Genomic DNA, 25,247 nt, shown 5'->3' on the forward strand with positions numbered 1-25,247 from the left:
TCAGATGTCCAAAATAATTATTTCTAGTAATGTAGAGAAAGGTAAATAATGTGATGTGCTAGATGCAGACATTTAAAATGAACTTACACTCTTTATTGCTCATCCTTTATATTATAATCTCGATACAGATTAGTACAAAAACTTTGCGTTTACATATAGTTGTACATGTTCAATTCATATATAGCTAAACGGGAAATGTGACATGTTCCTGGCTTTTCTTAAACAAAAAAGGAAATGTTCATATTCATTGGTTCTGGGAGAAAAAAAGTCCCATTCAAATGCAAACAGCTGAATAGACCTGTTAGGTTATCAACTGTCCTAACTGTAACTGACTTCGACATAGCACACCAAAAAGATATAAATCAAACAATGAACAAGAACACAAATCTTCTGAAATTGACCCTGGATTTTAAAGTGACAGGTCACTTTTTAAGGGGGCGGGAAGGTTGCAGTGTGGGTAACAGGCAGAAAATGTCAAATCTATTAAACTTTTGTTTTTTTCATCTTCACAACACAGACAAAGGTGGCAGAACATATTTACCCTTAATTATCTAGAGCCTGTTCACTCACGTACAACGTAGGACTATTAACATTTACTTTGAACAGCATATTCAAAATGCTGAACTACGTTTCACTATTCTGGTCTTATCAGCAGCCTGAAGTGCTCTTCTATTTTGACACAACTAATTCAACCCTGAAGCCTCGATTTCTTCACAGACTGATTGGAGTCAATTGATTGAACTGTGTCTGACTTGACAGACGCAGACTGAATACCTTCAGGTCAGTGAAACGGCGGGTTCAAATTCTCGAAGAATGTAAAAAATTAACAAGTCCCAAGTCTGAACCCGCTCTCTGACATGTTTTGTTGGACTTTGAACTGGCCTTTTTAATGTGCTATCCAATAAGTGTTTTACATGTAACTGATTTGTAAAGACTACAGACTTGTACAGTGTCTTCAAGGTGTTGTGTTTAAATTATAAATGAAGCTAAATTATTATAATATTCACCCAAACGTATCACGTTGCTGTTTTTTTTATTCTGCACTTCATGTACACACAAAGACAAATACTTCAGTAACTAACGTGTTCCAAATCAAAACAGGATGGTTGTTCAGAGAAAATGATTAACAAAATGAACCCCGTACAAATTGTAATTTAACTGAATAAAATGAGTAAAGCCTGAAAACACCATTATATGTAAATGTACATAGAATAAGGCTCAGGCAAATGTCATAGCTCAATCTACTGTTCTGTCAAATTTTATATTTCTTTAATGACCCTTTTCGTACACTGAATGCACATCTAGTTTTAGACTTATAATAGCCAACAAAAGGCAGAATAGGTGAATCTTTTTTTTTTCTGTAGCGAGTAACTGATTGTTTAATTCATATTATCGTGGATACATTTGTAATCAAGTCATAATCAATGGTTCTTCCCTACTCAGCTCAGCACAAGAAGCCATTGTTGCTAGGGTGATGAGAGGCTTCAGCTCCTCTTGTGCTTTCAGTTGATCTTTCTCTGCTCCTTTTCTGGCTCAGAATTTGGCTAAACATACAGGAGCTTCTTGTCTTGTGCTTCTCCAGGTCTATATTGCTGTAATGCTAAAACATCATCTTTTTTGCTGATGTGGAAGAACTATTATATGAATGTAGGAAACCTGGAGACAAAAGCTAGATGGTGAGGAGACTTTAATATTCTGTCATTTTTCCCTTCTCAGATCTTAATTCTCTTTCACCTTTGATCTGACCTCCTTTTAAACATGTGCAGCCTTTCCTTGTTTTCAGTTACTTCAAGCGGAGCCTGTGGACAGAAGAATCAAATTATGACTTCTAGTTTACCATGAAGACATTTAGGACAATTTAAGGACAGTAACTATACTTTAAATACAGTGTCCTGTATGTCTATATTAAAACTTTAAACATCTTTGACAGCTACTCAGCTTTACTTACCCTGCTCACCATCAGTAAGCACTAGTGCCTGGAGAATATCTGAAAGGGAGACAATTCCCTTCACGACATCCTGTTCATCCACTACCACCAGCCTGTGCACCTGAATGACACACAGGAGCATTGACGTTCAGTTTATCAAACACTGACAGGCAATACTAAAAATCAAGTGGGGTCAAAAGAGTCAGAAAAGATGGCGTCTTGGTATCGCATTTTGAACTCTCACCTCAGCCTCCACCAGTCTGTTGATGATGGCCTCCAGAGTCTCGTGTCTGTGGCAGGTCAGTACTCCTTCAAAGTACTGTGAGCGGTGCTGCAAGGCTTTGGTCACTGTCAAATCCAGGTTGTTGTATGTCTTCTCTGCTGCCAGGTTCTGTGATTAAACACAAGGCTTCAGGTTTTTTCCCCAATTTTTTGCCTTTATAGGACAGGACAGCTGAAGAGAGACAGGAATGATAGGAGGAGAGAGTGGTGGAAGACATGCAGCAAAGGATAGAGGTTCAGATTCAAACCTACGGCAGCTGCGGCGAGGACAATAGCCTCTGTACATGGGTCCCATGATATGACCATTTAACTATACGGCTTCCTGCACAAAATGGTTCTTAAAGAGATGCATTTAAAATGTAAGCCGTGAGCCAAACTCCCAGAACAAAAGTGTCACTTTAGTAAGGATGAGTAAGACTTTGTGACACTATGTGATTTTATATCCCAATATCACTATAATATCCATTATATGTATATTATCCCTGTACTTCTGTGTCATAGCTGTCATAGATTCCAATTAGGAAGATGTCACGCTTTATTTGATTGTAAACAGAATATTTGGAGGGGTACTGACTGATAATCAACTTTGACAAGCAATGAGAATGCATCATCACCATCGCCATTTGAAAGTTTGAGCATGTACCTCTTATTTTCTGACATTTTAGGGTGATTAACCAAAAAAACAAAAAGGAAAATAGAGCAATTAGAAGACACACTGCTTGTACTGATAAAGGTTGAAAATACAGTGAGTAGACAATGTGAGGTTACAACTTACTATGACATCGAATTTTGAGTATATATCCACCACTCGCCCTGCAAAAGAGAGGACGATATCAGCGCACACACAATATTCAACATGTGTCTGGTCATCAACATGAATTGAACGAGGGCGAGATCTCCTCTAACCGACATACCTTTGTCATCCACAACAGGGAGCGCTGATACTCGCTGCTCAACAAAAATACCAAGCGCAGTGTAAAGCGGTGTGTCCGTGCGGACAACTGCTATCTTCTGGAATGTCCCGATGTTCAGCTCCTCCAAGGTTAGACTCAAGAACGAGGGTTTCGGCATTTCTGATATCTGAATACAGTAATGAGAGATCATGCATTTTTGATCCACACTGTAGGAGAAATTGTTTTTTCCGTAAAAAAAAGTTTTATAGTATGCTGTTTTTTTTGGTGTAGCTACTAGTTCCTACACTTTTCTACACGTCGGATGGGTTACTATTGGACTCAAACATTGAAAAGGTGACCACAGATTGTTAAAGTATTTCATGTATTAGAAGTGGTAATGAGGAGAGAAGACAGAGGGACTTACAAAAAGCTTCAGGAACTTGAGAATCCGCTTGTGTGTGAGGATGTAAAGTGTGTTTCCAGTCAGTGGGTCGATTACAGGCAGTCTGTGGATCTTATTCTTCAGCAGTGATGATACTGCATCATACAAGCTGTGAACAGAAGAACACATGATCAAGGTTTTTCAGATGCAACCAGTTGTGAGATACTATGTAGCTGAGTGAAAAATAATTGATTGGAGACGTATAAAAAATTACGTTTATCTGCAGGTATAGAGAGAAAAGCAAAAGAAGAAATTATGCAAGTGTAAGTTTAGTACAGCAGTTACACAGAAAATATTGTGTAAAAACAAAAATAATAATTCAGATCAGATCTCCCAGCAACCTTTTCTGTCTCTCAGTTCTCTCAGAACATGGCAGAAACAACTACACATTTGGAGTTGTATTATTGATAACTTTAACTTATTCATACATTTCAATCATTGACAATACAGAAACTGCTTATATTAATATCACTAACTTATTTCCAGGTTGTGCCTCAATGTACAGAGATATGGGTCAAAAGAATAGGGGTTGGAGGATATTGTATTACACCTGAAACTTTAGTACATATAACCAGACAGTATTGACATTGCTTAAGAAAGACAAACTGTTAAGGCTAACTACCACCGGCTGAGCCCTCTAGCTGTACGTCCCAACATGCAACAACTGTGTATTCAGGGAAATGAAATTTGAAACCAACAACCAAAATGATATTGACGACCAAGCATGAACAAGATCACACACTCACCTTGCATTAGGAGATATGCTAACCAAGGGCTTGAAAGAGTCTTGTAGATACAACTCTATTGTAAAAAAAATAAAAAAAATAAAAAACAGAACAAATAAACACAAAATGTAGTTTGAAAAGTAATTGTTGCTGTAATTTACTTTCTGTTATCCATGCTCACCTCTCCATGTTTCTATTTTGTGCTCTTCCAACTCATATATCTGAACCTAGTACATCGAGAAAAAGAACAGGGACCTTTAAAGGCTACTGAGAAACAATTCAAGATGATCTCATCATTAAAGGACTACAAAGACCATCTTACCAAGGGAGATTTGTAGTAACGATGAAGGATGTTTATAAAGTCTGTGATGGTTAGCATACCTGTGCAGATGCAGAGAAGCATCAAGTCAGTACTTAATCAAGTGTTAGACCAACTCAATGTGTTTTGACTAGAAATCATTCTTACCAACAAAGCACTGTTTCTTACTGTCCCATAGAGGTGCTGCTCTTACCCCGTTAGAAACAAGAGCAAAAAATGCCTTCTTGACCTGAAAAATAATTTACACAATGTTTGAAATGTGAAATATCTAATTGGCGATACATTCAACTTTTTAGATTCATCATTCATGTTTCACCTGTAGGGATGTATCAAACACGACCAATTTGGAGCTTGTAGGTACCAGGTCATAACACCGGTGGGACTTCATAAACCTGGTGTACACATTGTGCTCTGGGTCTAAAGGAATGAGGGAGAGAATAGAATAGAATAGAAAAGAATAGATTTACTTTATTGATCCCAAACTGGGAAATTGTCGCGTTACAGCAGCAGGTTATCCAACACACAATATGAGTAAAAAAAAAAAAAACACAATGTTAGCAAATCGAAACACAATATAATATTAACTACAAAGTAAATATGTACTAAAAATATCAAAACTAAGAATGTGAATATATACAACCAACCAGGATTTAACTAAGCATTACTAGTCTTAAATAGGAAGATTAAATGTAAATGTGCAAGAACAGAGTCATAAATGGTTGTAAATTAAATATGGAAGATTAAATGTAAATGTGCAAGAACAGAGCTGTAAATGGACAGTATTGACATAAGTTAAAGTGCATGAGTGTAAACTTATTATAAGCAGAAACTATACAATATAACGGCGAGTAGACAGCCAAATGAAGTGAATGAGATGAGCTTTTAATCACACTTTCTGTGCTGTTAAATTTCTCTCATTTTATGTTAGTGTTACAAGATTAAAACAAGTCATGTACCCTCTATCAATGCGTCCTTTTTGCACTCTAGATCATCAACAGGTACTGGAATCTGAAATAAAACAAATAAAGGTCATGAAGTTTCACTTTGTCTCGGTAACTGAAGGTTTAAGGGATCAGTCATTTATTCTTGTTAGAGTTAAATAAATAGCAGTGACTTGCCTACCAATTATAATGATTTAGGTACAATCCTTATAATAGTTATGTTTATCCACAATGCTGTTATTAATATAAGTGCTAAGTGTAAGACAGGATAGGGAATGAGTATTCATCAAGATCTCTCCATAAACAGGTCCACTTCATTACCACGACAGGTAATTATATCTTGTGTCAAGGTGTCAACCCTAAATATATATATATATATATATATATATATATATATACGGTTATATGCATGGATATCTGAGATTAGCTCTTTAATTTAACAACATTACCCGGTTGGCAATACTTGGTGAGAAACGCTAAACCATAGTTATTACATGAGCAAAGTATCCACGTCCAGCTAGCTAGCGTCATGGTTTGTTGTTGTCGTTTAGTGGAGGTGACTTTCCATTACAGCTCTCAGCTTTTACCTCCGTTATCCTGCACTAACATTGTGTAGCAAATTGTTTTGTATGAGAAATGATTGTACATCGATATCAGCCTTTACGCCTTCGTCATATCCTCCGGGAACAATGTGTTTGTCTTCCTCATAGTTACAACAAACGAGCTTGTCCTTATAGTTAGCTAGCCACTACCGTTAGCATGCTTCGGAAAGTCTTTAAGTTGTAGAGAGGTAGACGGTAATTGAGAAGCTTTACTATGAAAGTTGACGATGTAGGCAGTTTGGAAAAGGATTGGATAACTCACACACTCCATGTCCCATTCGCCGTGTCGTCTGCCTGTAAGTATGTAGGATCCAGGATCCTGAAACTTGCAACCCGCACAGGTCTTCCGCAACAACTGAGCAACTTGAATGGCAGTCTGATGGTTACCGTAATACATGTAGTGTTATCGCACCATAATCTCAAGTATGAAGCAGACTGCGAGGCAAACCCAAAGCAGCAATGCCGTACAGGCCTACACACGACACCTACATATTGGAATATTCTCCCACTCACAATAAGAGACTCACAAACATGTGCAACCTTCAAAACACACCTCAAACAGTGAATATAAGAAAACCAAGTCTGTGACCACCTTTAACCTCTATTATTGTCTTGTGTCACTTGTGCCTTTGTATTTGTATTTTATTTTTTAATTTGTCTTTCTCTGTTACCTGCCTAGGGACAACAGATGGAAACTAGCACTTCTGCTATAATCTGGCATTTTCACAGCTGTAATTGTTACAGCTGTTCATTAATATGCACTGTCCCTGACAAATACATTAAAATATTAACAAGTTAAAAAAGAGCTCCACACAGTGGTAAGTTTAAATCGTGTTTTCTGTATAATAAATTCATCTTATACATTGCTTTTTGAAAGCTTACGTTTGAGGAAAAGCACGCATGATTTTCATTAAATCAGTCAGCCCTATAAATACATCGAAATGCCACAAAAATACAATTATACGCTGGTGTTCAAGGACAATTGTGCTACATCTGATTGACAACAGAAACGGCGATTTGCAAACTAATTTACTCACATCGCTGTCGAAGTGAAACTGACCAAAAATATAACAAGAATCAATCTTGACTGTGCATTAATAATGCTTTTTGCTACCTAAATAATGAAACAAAAGTCAACACATCAAATGAGTAACAGATTTATTTATATACAAAACTGTTTACAGCAAGATTTCTGAATTAACATTAACCCCCAAGGGTGTAATAATGTTCAGGTGTACAACACCACCTGCACCAAAGTATCAAGTGAACAGAAGAGGGTGGGGGTGGTGGGGGACCTTGAAGAGCACCTTAAGTCATGACGGGAAGAAGATGGGGGTGTTCGAAGAACTGTAAGGCACAAGACACAGCATCACCAGCTTCTCTTCAACCATCAGCAATCACCCGAAAAACTATCTATTCAGCAAAGCACTTGATAAAAAAAAACAACAACTTAGAATTACCCACTACAGGTACAACATCAGGATTATGAAGACAAATGCACATTGTGCCATGTCTTTGTAAGGCTACAAGAGCTAAGAGGAGAAGTCATTTAGGATCTTAAGCATCTGACAGTGATCATGCAAGGCCCAATATCCAATAAAAGGACAACATGCCAACTTGGCTTAGTTTTATTTGGCTGGCATGATCCATAGAATCCAAACCATGAGCTAACTTTGTGGCCTTCAGCCACTTAAAGTCTTGTGCAGTGTTCAATTCTATTTGAAAAAATATCCAATCAACAATGTTCATAATTATATTGCATTTCAAACCATATATTCTCCTAAAGGATATTGAAGGGATAGCACACCTGCACCACTCGGCATATAACCAATAATAAACTATCTTTGATTCTATGTATGTTGTATAAAAAGGCCATGGCTGGTTAATACCAAAGATCTATTTATAGCTATAATAAATTTCTGAGGGATGTCAATAACATAACATCTCCATTACAGTAAATTAGAAGAATTAAACTGTTGATACAAAGATCTAATCCACTTCACAGAAGAGCTTTAAATGTGAGTTAAGATAAACAGATCCCTCCATTGTGAAGACACAAGAGTTCCAGAGTCCATTGGTGAAAGGTACCTGAAGATGAGTTGATAAATATAACAGTGACACAAACAGTGAGATTTCATGTGTGAAACCTCATTCCTGGGTGTTTAAGGAAGTCCACTATTTGTGAGAAATACTGACATTTTAGCACCACATTTAAAGCAATGTGTACTGTGACTGTCAAAAAAGACCTGCTAGATAATACCAATCCTTAGACGGTTACAAGTCCTCACTTGAGATTAGCTAAACTAGTCAGTTATGAGACATAAGCCAATGATGTCTCAGACGTCAGAACCCATTTTTAAGTTCTTGGAAAAAGTGTGATGCAATTCAAAAGAATCAAATACTTTTCAATTCTATTCTTTTTTTTTTTTTTTTTTAATGTTTTCTGGCTTAACTCAAGGTCAAGATTTTCAGAAGTCATAGATAACATTCCTGTACTAAAGAAAGTGTTGGTTGACTGTGCTTCTTTGCCTTAAACAGAGATTAATCTTGCTCTTGGAAACTTCTACCTTTACATTCACCGGGATAGTTTGCAGACTGTCTTGGCAGTTGTCTTGCTATGGAAATCAAGATGATATCATGGTGGAGCAGAAATCAATCTACTGCCATGTCTTGGTATTTGTGAGGTTGCGTTTTGTTGGCCGGTGAAGATGTGCCTCCTGTCTTCAGCAACTGAGTTTACTGATGTCCTGGATACACTCTTACATCACAGCACACTTCTTCTCCTCTTGGGGGGCATTTCCATCAGCTTTCTCCATCTCCAAAATGATCCGCTTGAAAACCTCCACTGCAGTCTTCATAGACAGAACATTGTCATCAGAGTGGGCAGAAAAAAACAAAACTTTGCACTGCATCAATTAGCTTATAATGAAAAATATTTCTAATATTACCTCATTCTCCTTGGCTGAGGACTCCATGAATGCAGCACCCATGGTATCAGCAAGTTTCTTTCCCTCCTCTGGCTTAATAACTCTATGAAATATGGAATGAAAACTTCAGTCTACACAGAGAACTCTCTTTTTGTATAACAAACATATAGTGACTGAGCTCTTGTTTGAGTGGAATGAAACATAAAAGCAGAGCCAAAGAGAAAAGTTTGTTGGATAGTTTCAAAGGTTACACATTAAAATATTCTTGATATCATTGATTGTCAAGATAGATATAATGTTGGTGCATCTCTAAAATACTTTTGAACATTACCCGCATGTCTTTGACCTTCAAGTTTAAGACTTTTTTTGAAGGATTATAAATGCAGAGTAGACTGTATGTCCACTTACAAACTTGAGAGCGTGGTGATCTTGTTCAAGCAAATATAACTCAATCAGGAGGGGAAAGCATTTTTGGGGGATTATTTTGTGCTTAAATGTTTCATTGAGTGTGCCCCTTAAGGTAATGGCATATGATGGTGATACATCATAATGGTAAATGACTGAGCTGACGCAAAAAAAAAAAACATGTTATCTAGTCCAGCAGTGCAGCATGTACATGGTGTGTACCTTTTTGATATTTTGTGGGAAACCAAAAAAAAGGTCTAAAGCCATTTTAAGACTTTGGTTACAAAGGCAATATATGTTAATAAGATCAAGACCTTTTTTTCTTTGGATTTATTTTACAAAGCAAACCCAAGATATCGCCATGTTTATCTTTCATTTACCTAAATAAAAAGTGCTAGCCCTTCAAAATTGTCTATGACGTTGAGTTTTAGATTCAAAGAGCAATAATTCAGAATTCACGGTGTTATTACTTATCTGTCAGGAACAACAAACGCAAAGTTTGTCCAGCAAAACTTTCATCATATTAATCACCTTTCCATGTGGAGGTCTTTTTTGTTCCCTACAAGAACAGTTGGGACTCTAAACAGGAAAAACAGAAGGAACAACAGTTGAGAAAAAGGTTTTATGGAACAACAAAAAGGGACAATTTTGGAAACAATGACTACAAAAGATTCAGTCACACTTACTGAATCTTCCCAACCATGTCCAGCATCTTGTCATGTAGAGCCTTCACAACTTCAAAACTGAAAAGAAACCACAAATAAAGTGCTTTTTAGATACGCAACTGAACATCTAATTTGCTTTTACTTACTAATAATAATACCAAGTATAATAATTCAGTGCAAGTCCCAGGATGTTTAACTGGTTAAAACAACAGAAAAACAGTATTAAACCACATCAAAGATGAAAGCATTGAAAAATACCTTAACAATGACTTAAGCCCTCTTAGATACAGTATTTTTAAGAATGAACAAAAATATTCTATCACGAACGGTAAAACTTCACAACTTCAATTATAATAATACAAGTATCGATTGTAAAAACACATTGATTGAGGACTGTTAACTGTGTAGTCCTCATTATTCATAACGATTTTGAAAGTTCTAAACCATCATTACCTTTTCGCAGAAGTCACTGAGTAAACAAGGACGTAACCATGGATATCCATTGTGTGGGATTGTGGAAAAATAGAGTACTCATCCTTGAGAAGAAGAGAAGGTGTCAAGTTATTTGGAAAAATGGTACAAATGTGATGGGAAATATTATGCACAGTATAAACAACGTAAGAGTACAACTAAGCAAATAATTCAATACACCACAGAGAACACAGTAGAGAACGTACCACAGAAATGTTTTAACTTTCTGGGAGATTTATCTACTGATGTTACAAAAATTACCATGACACCAAACACCAAACACTATTAAATAGAATCTTAAAAGACCAGAAAACTTTCCAATCAGACATCACGTCATAATACCAGCAATGCATACATTTTAATTAAAGATCTAATATGTCATAATTGTCCATTTAAAACCAGTGGCTGTGTCAGATTGATGTGGTGAAAGATGAACAACTTACTTGTCCAGCTGTATCAACCAGCTGAAGATTAAAGTCCTGACCATTCACATTGACCAGTTTGTTAAAGGCTGGGGAGAGGGGGGAACTGGTTTTACTCAACATGTCTTTACATTTGAGACAAATCAGCTGGAACAGATGCAATGTCTTTTTAAGGACACAATAATGATACATACTGTTTTCGATGGTGGGATCGTAGGAGTCAACAAACTGTCCTTCCACAAACTGTATCGTGAGGGATGACTTTCCTGTGCAATGCAAACAATGAACAAATGAAGGAATACAAATTCATAAATCGTCTTAACATTTTAGAATCGTATCACAAACTAATTCAGAGGCTAGTGAAGCTGTACTGACAGGTGTGCTCTGTGCTTATCACATAATTATAAACATTTTTTATTTCATATCAGTTCAACAGGTATGAAAAGTATGACGTTGACTGTCTCCAGTGTAGACACCAACAGAGTTAAATGTTAATATAATACTTTCTGTGTTTACTGTATTTGATAGGTCGTGTAAGTGTACATCGGTCTTGTAAGGACATTTAAGAAATCCAAAGGCAAACATTACGGTAACAAGCGCATTTACTTTGATAATCCACATACTATCATTGTACAGTTACACACGACTGACTGAAAGTTTCGTCCGCCGCATCAACACTAAAGCAGGATGTCGTCGACCGAGCCTCCTTTATTCACACCAACACGTCAGAAATAGTAGCAGATGGTTTCACCTATTCAACAGGATAACGTTTTTCTCAGTGTTGATTAGTAATCAGTTGCTTTGTGTAACACAAAGACGCGTGAACAAAGGTAACCACGCGTTACTAGTGTCAGTCGGACACATACAAGAGGAAAACAAAGCCAGGACTTTAGCATGTTAGCAAGCTAGCTGCCTGGCATTAGCTGTACTCGTGTGCTTTACTCACCTACAGACCTGTAACCCATAACTGCAATCTTTCGATGTTTTGGTTGAGGCATTGTGAGGAAAACGGTGTTCAGTTGGCTATGGTAAAGTAGACCGCCACCTAGTTTTACAACCGAAACAAACTTTTATCGCCACATTCGTCTCACGTCACGTGACAACAACAAACTTTTCAGAGCTGCCGCTCGAGCTCTCTGCTGGGCCTCGAGCTGGAAGTTCAGAGTTAAAGTACAGCAAGTACGACTCGTATTAAACCCAGGAAACGTCTCTCTCTGGACCATATATTGTAAAAGATGTCGATCGTTAATTGTAATTTATGAAATAGACGTTTCAACGGAAACATGAAACGAAAAAAAAAGGCTGTTCAACACGACTACGATTTGCAAGTCAAAGTGACGGAAACTGTCATTGTGTAAGCACACCGTCGTAAAACAAGCGAATACGTCAGAAGGGACATCGACGTGAATTTGTACAGCAGAGGTCACTCTTTGTGCATCCCCTTGGTTTGTATGCTACTAGCCATTTTAGACTTTTCCAGATCTAAAAAAAAAACATATGGAACATTTTGCAGGGCTTCATATGAAATGTGGTTTTCCATTGTTTCACTACACAACAATAAACAGAACTTCAGTATAGTGGATTGTGAACGTCTACAGGTGGTCGGTCAAATCATACATTAACAGATCCAGGAATCCCTACCATGTATTGCTTGTCTGACCATAACATAACTCAACATATGTAACGACCATTGGATAAAAACAAACAGGCCAAAAATAATTCATACTTCAAAACCTTTGAAGAAAAATAAATTATAGAGAATACAAAATCATCTTCTAACATCTTAGTGTTTATGAATGATCGATGTTAATAACTAGGCTATTAAACTGTATGGCGTAACTTTTGACACTATCTCTCTTTAGAAGGAACTAGTCATCATGTTTATGTATTGTGTTGAAAATGTTAAGAAAGAAAAGTTGGTGAGATAAAACGTAATTCATAGGCTGCATCTCGTAAGGTTCAACCATTATGGACCAAACAAGATCATGATAAAGTACTGCCAATGAGACTATTGGCTTCTAAAACAAGTTATATATAAAACCATCTTAAAAGGATCTTTGCAAAGGCAAACCCCAAATTCCCTGCATGGTCGAATTTTGTTTAGACAAAACTAAAGTTTATGATTTCAAAGGTTTGACTTTGAAACAATTAAGGAGGTGTTGAAAATCTTATCACGTTACATTGTTGTATTTCTGGTATTGAAAAACTATTCAATAAAATGTGTTACCTGTTGATTGCACTGTTTATGAACGGCAACGTTGTTAAAATAAAATAAAAAAACACCTTTGATATAATACGGTTAACTCGTCTTTTTTCCCTTTGATATAAAGGAGCAGTTTTGCTCTGTCTAAATAATGGTAAAAATGAATGAAAGAACGCTTACAGTTAGGAATCACCATAACATATTGGTATGTGTGTATAGGAATTTATTTAAAACAAGTTGGGAGTCATAGCCTTCAAATGCAGTAGTTTACGAGATATTTTAAACCGAAACAAAGAGTGTCTGTTTACGGAGCATAAGCAGCAATCTGCAATTCAGATTGCACTTTACTTTAGCTGATGTGTGTTTATATGCCGATTTGAAATCTTAACCACCTTTACATGTTACAGAAATGTGATACTTAAGGTTTTTTGATTGATTAAATTTATTTCAGACATATCAAATAAAATCAAACATATCAAAAATACAAAACAAAATGAAAAGCACGAAAATACAATAAACAAAAAACAATGTTCAAATTATTTCACAAAAAAAGCAAAAGCAAATTACATATATTCAATTGATATGCCTGAAAAGGAGTAGGAAGAAGTATAAAACTTATTTAATCCTACCCCTTTTCCACAGCTCAATAATTAATATTTATTAAATTAAATTAACTTCCTGTGTTCCTTATAATCGCTCTATATATACAATCTATCTATATAGAATTTGCTATACTATATTTATGATACTATATTTGATATTTGCAATCCAATGATTGTCCATACATATATACAACTTGGTATACTATGATTTTTTATAATTTATATATTTATACAATCCTTATATCTATACAGTTTGGTACAGTATGTTTACAATTATACATTTAATACAATCTATATATACAATTTGATATAGGCTACTATATGTACAATTTACATATATATATATATATATATATATATATAATACACATTAACATACACCTGTGTATACAGAACTTGTAAACCCAATTATTATTATTGTTATTATATTTATTTTATTATTGTTATTATTATTATTATTTGTTCCTTCTTAAAGCTCTCCCTCATCCCTGTACCTTTTGAAAATCAAAAGTGTGTGTGTGTGTGTGTGTGTGTGTGTGTGTGTGTGTGTGTGTGTGTGTGTGTGTGTGTGTGTGTGCGCGCGCGCGCGCTACATTTGAGGAATCCAACCGGAAATTGTCTGGAGCAGAGGGTAACCGCTGCCGGGAGATGCTGCCGTCATAAACAGGCAGATGAAAATACAGAATAAACTCACTGAAACGGCCCTGACAGGTAGGAGGAATGCGCCTGATGTGCGGGGATCCGTACAAGTAACGTAATTTCCTTCTGCCTCCGCTGTGACATGTTGTTAAAGTCAGCTCCAGCCCTTCAGGGAAGGCAAGTTAGCTAGCTAACAACCAAGTGGCTAACAGTAGCATCTGGGAGGCGGTGGCTGCCATAGCAACCGTTTAGGAAACAATACTGAGACGCTAGCTAGCTTACACAGTAGAGGCTAACCTCGGTTTGTTATGCTAGCGTCAAACATACCGTAGTCGATACTTGAATGTCCAATTTAACATCAGTCAGCCAAGCTATGACACAACGTCGTTATTTGTCTTGTTCCTTCGCCCACATTACTTAGCAGTCAGTCTGTTAAACGCTTCAATGTAAGCTGTTGACGATGGCAAAGGGTTGTAACCTTGTGGTGTTTAGTGTAGCTAGCTTGGCTTAAGGGTAGTTTTCATCACAAGCAGTGAGCTAGCGTTAGCTGGCAAGGCCCACCCGTAAACTTAAGTTATCTGTTATCTGGCCAAGCGCTATCTCTGTCTGTGGTGGGCTACATGTTGTTTTTACAGAGAGGCCTGGCATCGAGTTAGCTGTACATTGAATTACTTCATCACTGTTGTCTGAGGCCAGACTGAGCCAATCAGCTGATATATTGTTAATGTTAGAGAGTTTGCGTTAAGTTAGCTTCTAAATTAGTTTTCCTTTTTTTTCCCTTAAAGGAGCAATACGCCTCCATCAGCTGATCTTTTTATATTGTTTTTGTAGTTGTTTAATATTTTAGTCAAACATTGCTGCAGGGTATGTGAAATTAACATCACTTAATCTTTAATTGATTTTGAAAGACTAGGTTGCATTTGGAGATTTTTTTTGTCTTGTCTGATACCAGTTTGGCCTCCCATGCATCCGTGAATTGAATATCATAATGTGACATGTCCAACACCTGTAAATACTACATGTCTCTTTCTTCATGATTAATGTGGAATGAGTACAGTCTTAACTCTGATGAATATGTGAGACTCAGACAGCATCATCCTAACATCTGACATCATATTTCATATTGACTAGTATGGACGTTGAAGACTGCAATGGCCAATCTTACATATCAGGTAGGATTACGGTTTATTTTCTCACTGATTTACCTTCCTACAAAGCTATGCAAAATATAAGTATGACAATGATGCCTTTCTTTCCCTCTGGTTTCAGCAAGTGGAGACTCTTCAATGGAGAGGGAGTTTTCTGGGGCCCTTAGAGGACCAACAGCGAGCACTCCAAACAGCAAAGAGGGCTCTCCTAGTCGCTCCCTCAGTGGTCAGTGTGAAAGAAAGTCTGAATCGTACAAAAGAACAATTTAAATCTTTGGTTATGGTTTTAATTATGTCCAAGTAAATCATGGGGTCATATATCATTTCATTTCATATTTGATTTATTTGCTCATTTTAGTGTTTGGTTCCCACAAAATATAACACTGTCCATAAGCAAAAAGGAGCAGGAAGAAGAAAATTTATAATACCTGCCCCTTTCTTAATAACAAAATATGCTATTGAAACAGAATAAGATGGCTGACCTGTTGTTTTGTTTTCTTTCACAAAACAAAAATAAATCAACAATATAGAAACAATCAAATACAATCATTTAGATTTACTCAATAAATTCACAATTTCCCAAAACTCTTTCTTTATACATTTCTTTAAATTGTATAATACTTGAGCAGCATTTTAAGTGATTGTCGAGAGAATTCCATCATTTAACTCCATTTACTGAACTACACATTTGTTTTAATGTAGTGTGTGCAAATGGACTTTTAAAATTCAATCTCAGTTTATTATCCTTCTCATTAGATGTAAACACAAACAACTTCTGAACATTTTCAGGCAATGATCTATTTCTGTATTTAAACATGACTAGTAATGTTTTCAAATGAACTAGATCTTGAAATTTCAATACATGTGAGCAGATAAATAGTCTGTTAGTATGTTCTCTAACATTCACCTTGTTTATAAGTCTGATCGCTCTTTTCTGTAACACAGTGTTGGTCGCATACATGTTACCTCGGTACAATAACTAAAATATGGAAGAACAGGCAAACAATACAACATATGGAGAGAAGCACAATCCAAAGTGTCCTTTATTTTGTACAAAACACCAATCAATATATCATTGTATTGTGCTTTTTGAAATGTCCATATGTTGTGTAATAGTTTAACATTATATTTACAACAATTTTAATACTCAAATGACACTTAGGGGTGGCTGTGGCTCAGTGCTAGGTTGGGGGTTCGATCCCCAGCTCCTGCAGCCCCATGTTCCGATGTGTCCTGGGGCAAGACCTCACTGCTTTGGCGGTGGGGTAGGAATTTGTATGATATATATATGCCTGTGAAGTTAATACTGATGGACACTTTACAAAGCAGCATCTGCCATCAGTGTGTGAATGTGGGGTGAATGGGTAGGCGTGACCTGGGGTGTAAAAGCGCTTTGAGTAGACAGAACACTAGAAAAGCGATATAAAAGTTAAAGACCATTTACTTTATACAGCTATATTAACCTGCCAAGAGACTGCAGTTGCAAACTAGCTCTAACCTAACTCTAGTACAATGCATCAAATGGCAACATTTATGTTTAATATTGTACATGGTCCCTTAACAACTAAAATAAATAAATAAAAATTAATATGCTCTGTATTTACAATGGACGCCACTCTCTTCTGTCAAGTTGTGACTATGTCTTTTCTATTGTCCTTTTCTCCTCACTCTGTCAACATGTTGGTTAAATATGTGATTTCATTCAAGCATTTCTTTATGCTTGACTCTTTAGCCAACTCCATTAAAGTGGAGCTGTACAGTGATGAAGACCTTGGTCGCAGTACTGAAGATGAGAGAGGAGAACGGGTCGAGGAAGGAGGTCCTGAGCATGGTTCTGACCCTGTTGGAGGCTACAGGCAGCCCAGCAAATTGCCCCTTGGGGACAATAACGACTTTCCCATCCAATCCCCCAACCCAGATACCATACCCACTGGAGCCCCAAGAATGCCAAATGGAAAGCTCATGTGTGACATCTGTGGAATGATCTGCATTGGGCCTAATGTTCTTATGGTGCACAAACGCAGCCATACAGGTGACTGATCAGTTTAGGAGAAAACATGCATTCACTTCAAAAAATATTTCAAAACAAAGTTTGATACAGACATATCTTAATATTTCTTAACTGTTACTTAGTTGTTATATAACCCTAGATAATGGTTGATTGCCTTAAATTATTTAAACCACCTGTACATACCAATAGGAGAAATAAAAAGAGTGAATATTGCACAATGCCCAATGTGTTTGATGCCTAATAAGGTAAATGAAGTTGGTTTGATGAATTGGATCTATTTCCAGGTGAGCGACCATTCCAGTGTAATCAATGTGGAGCATCCTTCACCCAAAAGGGTAACCTGCTCCGCCACATCAAGCTGCACTCAGGTGAGAAGCCCTTTAAATGTCCTTTCTGCAGCTATGCCTGTCGAAGAAGAGATGCACTAACTGGTCACCTTCGCACTCATGCAGGTACGATACATCCCAGCTAACAAATTGAATCTATAAAAAATAACATTTTCTATAGAAAATAACACTAATAATGCAATCTTCCCATTATTTTCCCAGTGTCCTCGCCGACTGTAGGGAAACCATACAAGTGCAGTTATTGTGGCCGTAGTTACAAGCAGCAGAGCACCCTGGAGGAGCACCGTGAGCGTTGCCACAGCTACTTACAGAGTGTGGAGTCGCAGCAGCCATCCAGTGCACAGAATCCAGGTACTGTTTCTGGTGTTCATTGAGAATTCCTGTCAGAAGTTAAGTATAATTATTCAGACGAGAATGTACATCACAACAATTTACTGCCTCAACAAAGCTAGGTGGACAACCACTGCTTGGTTCCCTTTCTATTACATTTTGGTATACACTGCACTGTAATGAAAAACAAGCCTCCAACTTAATCACCCCAAAATAACATTACAATTTGTTTGTATTCTGTGCAGGAGAGGAGATGAGAGAGCTAGAGTTTATACCCGACTCTCTACTGCAACCCTCCTCAGACAAGATGGCATTTATTGATCGGCTTGCCAACAGTATCACCAAACGCAAGAGATCCACACCACAAAAATTTGTAGGTGAGCATTTGTTCTCAGTGTGGACAGCTTGAGGAAACTGAATTGGAAAACAGATAAAAAAGTAATGCTTTTTTCTGTTCAAACATCTATGATTATCTATTGCTCCAAATCAAATGTTGAAGGGAAACAAGATTTTATGGGCTGATTTTATGAGTTGTTATTTCTACAATAGAGGATACAGGCTCAGGACAATAAAACAAAATCAAACTATGACTCAGTGAAAAAAGAGAATCCTGATAAACATGAACCAAAGCCTACACACACAAAAAAAAATTAGATGGATGTCATCACTTCGATTTTTTTTTTTATATTCCTTGGAACTACAGGGTATATATTTACACTTTATATATATCAATAACTTTTGGAATTTCAGAAAGGAAATACATAAATCTTGACTCTGAAAGAACTTTCATCTAAGTGCTTTCATCTATGCTTGTAATAAAATTTTAAAAAATTTCTGTATAAAAATACAGATTCTTGCAAAGCTTCTAGTAATTAAGATCGTGTTTCCTCATGCAGGACAGAAGCTTATCCGCCTCAACCTGGCAGATGCACCTTATGAGCTCAGTGCTGGTTTGGATAAAGACAGGGAGATGCACACAGGGGACCTTGAAGCTCAGCACTTTACTGGTCTGGGAGGAGAATATGCAGGTGTAGAGGGTAATGGAGGAGACACACTGAGGCCTCTACACCTTCCCACCACTCATCCTTCATGTTTATCAGAACTAAGGTCAGTCCACAGCTCAGTTCACCCCTCTGGAGCTCTGGGCCCAAGGTTGGATTGTACAGGCACTGGAGCTAGGCTGGGAGCTGTAGGAGGGAGGGAGGCTGCAGAGGGTCATGAAGATCTCCCAGCAGCGCGGAGTCACGCACCTTCCCCTAGCAATGGTTGCCAGGACTCTACTGACACAGAGAGCATGCCGGATGAGCCATGCAACAGCACTGCACCGACTCCAACTCTACACAGCAACAACCGCAACCATCTCCTTCACTCTAACAACCATCACTCAGCGCCTCCTCATCACGCACACCACAGGAGTCGGGAGAGACACAGTCCCAGCCATGCCAAAGATAGGGAGGTGAAAAGAGAGGATGTGGGTCACTCAGCTCTCCCAACTGCTACCCTCGCACCAACTCCCAGCTCACCCACAGCACCCTCCTCTACCTCTAGAGAGGCTTTTCGGGTTGTAGACGGGGAGGGTCGAGCTGTGCGATCTTTCCGCTGTGAACACTGTCGTGTGCTTTTCCTGGACCACGTCATGTTTACCATCCACATGGGCTGCCATGGGTTCCGGCAGCCTTTCGAGTGTAACATCTGCGGCCACCGAAGCCAAGACCGCTATGAATTTTCTTCACACATTGTCCGTGGGGAGCACATCCTCGACTGAAGGAAAATGGCGGACAATCTGCTTCGGATCGAGCTGATTTTACACTGAGACAAGGACCTTTCTGGGTTTGGTCTGCACAATCGTTTAAAGAGACAAAGAGGAAATGATAGGAATCTCTCAAACAGGCTGTGATGAATTTAGCATTGATGACAGGTTTATTTGTGTTTTTTCTTAAATTTTAAAATGGTCCTTATTAATTTGAATGCACTTTGAACAATGGACCAATTTAAAATGCACTTTAATCAAATTTAATCCAAAGTAGATGAAGAGCCAAAGCACTTTTTTCATCTGCACATGTGCCTTGCTCTGAGTTGGGATTCAAACCTGATGCACAAATTGACAAATCTGATGTTTGTCAAGAACCTGAAAGCTTTCACTTTTCATGCACTTTAATGGAGATAAAACAAATGAATACTTAATTAAATAAAGTTCATAGGTTCACCTACATTGGATTCTTAAGAAATTGTATTACCTTGCTCTTAGAGAACTTAATTTGGAACAATTCTCTGACTGATGTTGCGGGTGGCAATGTTTTTATCGAACTTGGGGTTCCTTCTGTACCATAGAAAGCTTGATATAATGTGAGACGAAGTGCAGACCAAACTCAGAAACCGGGTCCAAGTCGACTGGATGTGTTTGCGGGGTCGTTGATGAATTAAAAACTGCACTTTTCTTGTTAACAGGGTTGGGTTGGACATTTTTGAGTGTGTGTTTGAGATAGAGGAAGAACATGACAGCCTGATGTTTTTTGGAGGTGAAGTTGAATAGGTAAGGTGGAAAATGAAGGCCTTTGTGTGAATGCTATGTGGGGCAGTGTATGAAATGTTTGTTGTTGTTTTGTTTTTCTTTTCTATGACTGCTTTGGTTGCACTGATACGTACCAGAATACTTAAATTATATTAAACTATTTTATGGAATACATTGATCTGCACATTTCTCTCAAAGTGTGAGAAAAACTAATGGAAGGTTTTTTTCTCACCAGGGGGAAGGGGTACGAGATTCACTGCCACAGTTTTAGAGATTACTGAAGCGGGTAGGATCATTACAAGTCTTAAACATTTTCCCTTTCATAACTACATATAAGTGAAAACTATCAGTCATTGTTTATGATATATTCAGATCTTATTTTGTTGTTCTATCTCATTGTGATGTGCCTTTCTTCACCCTGATCACACCTTGTTGAGCAGGCTGAAGGACATAAACTTCCACAGTCATATCTTAAGGATCATTGTGGCTGATTATATTGACCATGAGTCACAGAATTGCTTTAAAGTTTTTAAACTAAAGGTTCTGGCTAATAGCTTTGCACAACGATTATCTTCTCCTGTATAACTTAAGCTGGATTGATTTTCGGGAATGAATCAGCAAAGAACTTTGATTAATGACTTCATGTGCATGGCACTTTGCACAAGCTTTTATGACATGAACTAGTGCAGTTTGGAGTGACAGTTTACTACAGTCCTAACAGTTTCATTAAAACAAATGTTATTTGACAGAGTTGTCTTTCACTGGTTTGACAAATGACTTTTTGTCTGCTAAAGAAAATGTGGGGTATTTTTAAATCACCAAAATCTTTTCAGATTCCTAATGCAGACTGAACAGAAACAAAGGCTTTACATGGATATTTAGTCTTAGTGTTGTGACTGGTTCATTGGTTTCGTCTGATTTCAATAGTGGTGTAGATGGGCAGAAGCTCTGAACTACCGTTTCTGTTTTTGGAATAAAAAGGTACTTGCTTTTAAATTCTTTCTAGATCACCGTGGCTGTGGCTCTATACAGCGCCACCGGTTCTAATAATGGTTCCTCCATGGCCAAAGAACCACCACTTCTTACTTTCAAGAACTTTTCTTATGAAAGGCTAAATAAAAAATTACAAATCTTATCTATATTTGTACAGAAGAGTATGAAGAAAGAGGCGGCTGTGGTTTCTTCTCATTACTCTTGTCAGTAAAACCCTGTAGATGTAGAAGTTCTTTTTATTCCTGCAGTTTTCTCCAGACTTTTGGTTCTCTTTCAAATAAATATCACAACTGCTAATCTCCATTTACTTTTCATTTTAACAATTGTTACAAGTTCTTAAGTGGACCTACATTTGTTTTTGATTTATTTGTAAAGGACGTTGGTTTCTATCCACTTTGTTGTATGAGATTTAAGAGATAGAAAGTTACTCAGACACAATGCACTGCAATGATTGTCTCAGTTTAGAAACACAAGCATACATTCAAGGTTTTAATGTTCTTTTTCCGTCCCTACGTACTTTCCTTTTACAGCAATCTAATCCTGCCTTAACACAAGTGTAGACTGATGTAGTTTTCAGAAACCTAACCCAGAGCACATTTGAATTGACATTAATGTTAAATATTAAACACAAAAGTTGTCATGTCGGTTTTGATGGCCAAAAAATGCTTTGACCAAGCATGTACATCGTTCACCCTAATTCCTTGTGTATTTTCTGTTTGCTGGCGACCGTCTGCACAAAGGCCAAGGTGCAATTCTTCTACCATTTGGTGTGATGTGTTGTTGACGTTACTGTTGTGCCTTTAGCCCAAGGTCTGTGTTATTTACTTATCAGTTAAAATTTCACATTTCTGTTGTAAGTGAATTTCTCACTTTTAAAGCCCATCTTTCAAGAGCGCCACATTGTTTAGGCCAGATTTGAAATTGTTGTACACCATCTGTACACTTGAACTAAACCCACTGGCTTGAACCAGTATGATTAAATAGTCCCTCATTGATGCATCAGAACCATAGGTTCTAAGTAATGCAGACTGCTAGCAGCCAAAGATATAACTTGAGATACAATGTGCAAAACCTCCAAACAGAGCTGAAGCCGAAGCTTTTTTTGACGAAGTGTGAAAATGTTACATATTTTTAAAGATTCCATTAATTAGCTAAATCCACAGCAGTCTCATCTTTTTTTTTTAGTCAGTAATTTTAAAAAAGCCCATTTCGGTTTTTAAGGGATGTAGATTTTTTTAAATACATAAATATTTTGTGTTATGTAGTTTTTAAACCTGATGCATGTCAAACCACTGTTTGCTCCTCAGCCACCTTTCTGTTGTAGTCTTAAGGACAACCAAATAAACTGTCTACTCCAACTCTGAAACAAGCTCAGTTCTAATTTTGTTATTTATGGTTTAAATGTTTCTTTTTCAAACATCTCTTTTCCTCCAGATTTCTCAAAAACAGTTTGCTACTGCTTGAAATAACTGCACAGCCTTTTTAATGTATAAAATGTCATGATGCTCTTGGGTAATAGTTCTGAAACTACTGTAAGTTTTGTACTCTAAGAAACAACTACAAATAAGGTTCTTAAAAGGCTTGTTATTTACACAACCAAATACATTGGAAGAACAACAACCGAATACATGAAAGTTTTTGTACAATTTTGTATTTATTCGTCAAGAGTACAGCATCTTCCAATTCTGCTTTACATGGGCTTTGGAGGAGCTCTTGGTGCACCAGCCTGTAAAAAAAAAAAAAAAAAAAGACTTAGATGTCTATATCAGAGAGAAACAAAACATTTTATGTGGAAGTTACTTGTCATAAATAGGTTGAATGAATAAACTGTTGTGATGAACATGTGTTTTAACTTCCCTGTGCTCTTTTTCTACAATTATTTACAGTCAAATTCATTCAACACTTCAGGATGTACTATATTAAAAAAGTATAAATATATAATGATGAAAAGTACCTGGGGCCTGAATCTGGGTGGTGGAGTGCGGTCTTTCCTGGCCTCACAGGAGCGATTCCTCACCACCTTACTGTGGATGGCACAGCTGACACAGTAGTGCAGCTTCACGTAGAGCTTTGGTAGAACATAGGCTGCAGACGGGACACAGTGGAGAAAGCTTAGGAAAAGCAACAATGACAAATAGAAAGACACGTTATTAAAACAAAAGCAGACACTTACGGTCAAAGACACTAGCCTCTGTGATATCCCTCACAGCCGCAGCCTCCACTATGTTCCTGATGACAAACTTCTTGATGGCCTTGTCCTTTGGGACACAACGGGCACAGTTGGTGCAACGGATGGGTTGCACATGCCCGCGGCCCTTCTTTGCACGACCGTTATTCCTCCTTTTCTTGGTCTGTGGTGAGGGAGAGAGAGTCACAATTACAAAGATGTAACAACAGACAGTATCAGAAAGGGTTGGGTACTTTAATGTGTTGTACAATAACTGTCCAATACCAAAGAACCAAAATGGCTTATTAGATTCAGACAAACAGTTCAGATTAATTCTATAACTTACATGCCCAAATGTGGTTATAAATCTAACTTATTTTAGTTTGAAAACATTAAAAAACAATACTCAGTTAGACTAAAGTTTGTGAGCTAGTTAATTAAACGTAACATCAAAACAAATGTCCTCAAACCCTTAACAGACTGTATTCAACAATTTGTAATTTGAGACATTTTTAAACTGATTATCGAGTCTAAAAAAAGTGACAGACTATTGTCACTACTGTAAGTGGGAAACGACAATTTGAAGATTAAAAAGACAAACTCTTGCACTTCAGCAGTTTAAGTCCCCATGCCAATATGAAATACCGATAAAATGAAGGTAAATTTAGTTTCAGATAGACTGACTACTCTCCATTAGCAGTGGTATCTTGCAAGCCTTGTTTGACACGGCATCTTAAAATGTGTTCCTGTCGGCTGCCATTGTTACACGGATTTCAATAAAATTGTTTCTCTTTCTCGGTAATAACTGATGCGTTCGTGTAATCTAGCAAGTGAAACTCGGAAATACACTAAAATTCTCAAGCCACGCTACGTTTTAGCGACAGTCAGTCACTGCAGCGTTACCTTTTGCGAGCTCCAGGAACACATGCATTACACAGTTAGCCTGCTTACGGTTAGCATTAGGCCCCAAGTATTTTTTTTAATCACAAAAACCAACAGTTTTGGATCATTGCCCATTTCGTGTCTTAGTAAAATGATTATAACATCCAAACACGTAAAATTACGTATATTTTCGTGACTTAAATACCCTTTTTTGTCCATTTTGCCATGCGGCCACCGCTGAAACACACTCACCATGTTGCACGAGAAGCTGGAAAGAGAACCGGAAGAGGTTGTACCGCGACAAGTAGGGCCATCCGCTCCGCCCTCGAAATATCTTTAATAAAAATTACTAAATATTACAACCTTTTTCATTAATTTTTTTTATATTTTCC

At 37.4% G+C, this 25,247-nt stretch overlaps 4 protein-coding genes across 8 annotated transcripts; 1 reads left to right on the plus strand and 3 right to left on the minus strand.

Moving 5' to 3' along the window:
* Nucleotides 1–67: 67 nt before the first annotated feature.
* On the minus strand, nucleotides 68–6,544 carry prkag1 (protein kinase, AMP-activated, gamma 1 non-catalytic subunit). The gene is made up of 13 exons (XM_020646798.3): nucleotides 6,394–6,544; nucleotides 5,545–5,596; nucleotides 4,905–5,005; nucleotides 4,736–4,817; nucleotides 4,592–4,650; nucleotides 4,451–4,496; nucleotides 4,291–4,345; nucleotides 3,527–3,653; nucleotides 3,124–3,289; nucleotides 2,985–3,022; nucleotides 2,172–2,318; nucleotides 1,949–2,048; nucleotides 68–1,799 (listed from the first exon to the last, which is right to left on the minus strand). The coding sequence occupies exons 1-13, from the start codon at nucleotides 6,526–6,528 to the stop codon at nucleotides 1,789–1,791; spliced, it is 1,119 nt and encodes a 372-aa protein (XP_020502454.2). The 5' UTR covers nucleotides 6,529–6,544; the 3' UTR covers nucleotides 68–1,788.
* Nucleotides 6,545–7,272: 728 nt separating this feature from the next.
* On the minus strand, nucleotides 7,273–12,384 carry rhebl1 (Ras homolog, mTORC1 binding like 1). The gene is made up of 8 exons (XM_020646858.3): nucleotides 11,968–12,384; nucleotides 11,216–11,287; nucleotides 11,043–11,110; nucleotides 10,582–10,664; nucleotides 10,150–10,206; nucleotides 9,995–10,042; nucleotides 9,080–9,161; nucleotides 7,273–8,983 (listed from the first exon to the last, which is right to left on the minus strand). Exons 1-8 carry the CDS (start codon nucleotides 12,017–12,019, stop codon nucleotides 8,891–8,893), a joined length of 555 nt encoding a protein of 184 aa, XP_020502514.1. The 5' UTR covers nucleotides 12,020–12,384; the 3' UTR covers nucleotides 7,273–8,890.
* Nucleotides 12,385–14,423: 2,039 nt separating this feature from the next.
* Nucleotides 14,424–23,557, plus strand: LOC109993752 (zinc finger protein Eos). Of its 5 annotated transcripts, none has more exons than XM_020646820.3 (8): nucleotides 14,424–14,537; nucleotides 15,597–15,637; nucleotides 15,735–15,839; nucleotides 17,346–17,645; nucleotides 17,909–18,076; nucleotides 18,173–18,322; nucleotides 18,547–18,678; nucleotides 19,198–23,557. In XM_020646820.3, the coding sequence occupies exons 2-8, from the start codon at nucleotides 15,598–15,600 to the stop codon at nucleotides 20,064–20,066; spliced, it is 1,764 nt and encodes a 587-aa protein (XP_020502476.1). In that variant the 5' UTR covers nucleotides 14,424–14,537; nucleotide 15,597; the 3' UTR covers nucleotides 20,067–23,557. The 5 variants fall into 5 exon arrangements, with proteins under 5 accessions (XP_020502476.1, XP_065811032.1, XP_065811033.1 ...); XM_065954960.1 differs by having other exon boundaries at nucleotides 14,449–14,580; XM_029279874.2 differs by having other exon boundaries at nucleotides 14,450–14,575.
* Nucleotides 23,441–25,129, minus strand: LOC109993763 (small ribosomal subunit protein eS26). The gene is made up of 4 exons (XM_020646837.3): nucleotides 25,108–25,129; nucleotides 23,980–24,157; nucleotides 23,761–23,891; nucleotides 23,441–23,532 (listed from the first exon to the last, which is right to left on the minus strand). Exons 1-4 carry the CDS (start codon nucleotides 25,108–25,110, stop codon nucleotides 23,497–23,499), a joined length of 348 nt encoding a protein of 115 aa, XP_020502493.3. The 5' UTR covers nucleotides 25,111–25,129; the 3' UTR covers nucleotides 23,441–23,496.
* Between the last annotated feature and the right edge of the window lie 118 nt (nucleotides 25,130–25,247).

Source organism: Labrus bergylta, chromosome 5 (assembly GCF_963930695.1).
Source record: "Labrus bergylta chromosome 5, fLabBer1.1, whole genome shotgun sequence".
NCBI classification, from domain to species: domain Eukaryota; kingdom Metazoa; phylum Chordata; class Actinopteri; order Labriformes; family Labridae; genus Labrus; species Labrus bergylta.

What these genes read in the sequence shown, in the direction of transcription:
- prkag1 (XM_020646798.3), bottom strand. Translation starts at nt 6,528, where the DNA reads ATGTATTACGGTAACCATCAGACTGCCATTCAAGTTGCTCAGTTGTTG. An exon ending in GCGAATGGGACATGGAGTGT is followed by an intron (nt 5,597 to 6,393) that starts GTGAGTTATCCA and finishes GTTTTATTTCAG; the next exon opens with ATTCCAGTACCTGTTGATGA. An exon ending in ACTCAAAATTCGATGTCATA is followed by an intron (nt 2,319 to 2,984) that starts GTAAGTTGTAAC and finishes GTTTAATCACAG; the next exon opens with AACCTGGCAGCAGAGAAGAC.
- rhebl1 (XM_020646858.3), bottom strand. Translation starts at nt 12,019, where the DNA reads ATGCCTCAACCAAAACATCGAAAGATTGCAGTTATGGGTTACAGGTCT. An exon ending in TATGGGTTACAGGTCTGTAG is followed by an intron (nt 11,288 to 11,967) that starts GTGAGTAAAGCA and finishes TGCATTGCACAG; the next exon opens with GAAAGTCATCCCTCACGATA. An exon ending in TCAGTGACTTCTGCGAAAAG is followed by an intron (nt 10,207 to 10,581) that starts GTAATGATGGTT and finishes GTTTCTTTTCAG; the next exon opens with TTTTGAAGTTGTGAAGGCTC.
- LOC109993752 (XM_065954960.1), top strand. Translation starts at nt 14,498, where the DNA reads ATGAAAATACAGAATAAACTCACTGAAACGGCCCTGACAGGTAGGAGG. An exon ending in TCCTAGTCGCTCCCTCAGTG is followed by an intron (nt 15,840 to 17,345) that starts GTCAGTGTGAAA and finishes TTGACTCTTTAG; the next exon opens with CCAACTCCATTAAAGTGGAG. An exon ending in ATCCAGTGCACAGAATCCAG is followed by an intron (nt 18,323 to 18,546) that starts GTACTGTTTCTG and finishes TATTCTGTGCAG; the next exon opens with GAGAGGAGATGAGAGAGCTA.
- LOC109993763 (XM_020646837.3), bottom strand. An exon ending in AGAGGCTAGTGTCTTTGACC is followed by an intron (nt 23,892 to 23,979) that starts GTAAGTGTCTGC and finishes TCCCGTCTGCAG; the next exon opens with CCTATGTTCTACCAAAGCTC. An exon ending in CACCCAGATTCAGGCCCCAG is followed by an intron (nt 23,533 to 23,760) that starts GTACTTTTCATC and finishes TTTTTTTTACAG; the next exon opens with GCTGGTGCACCAAGAGCTCC.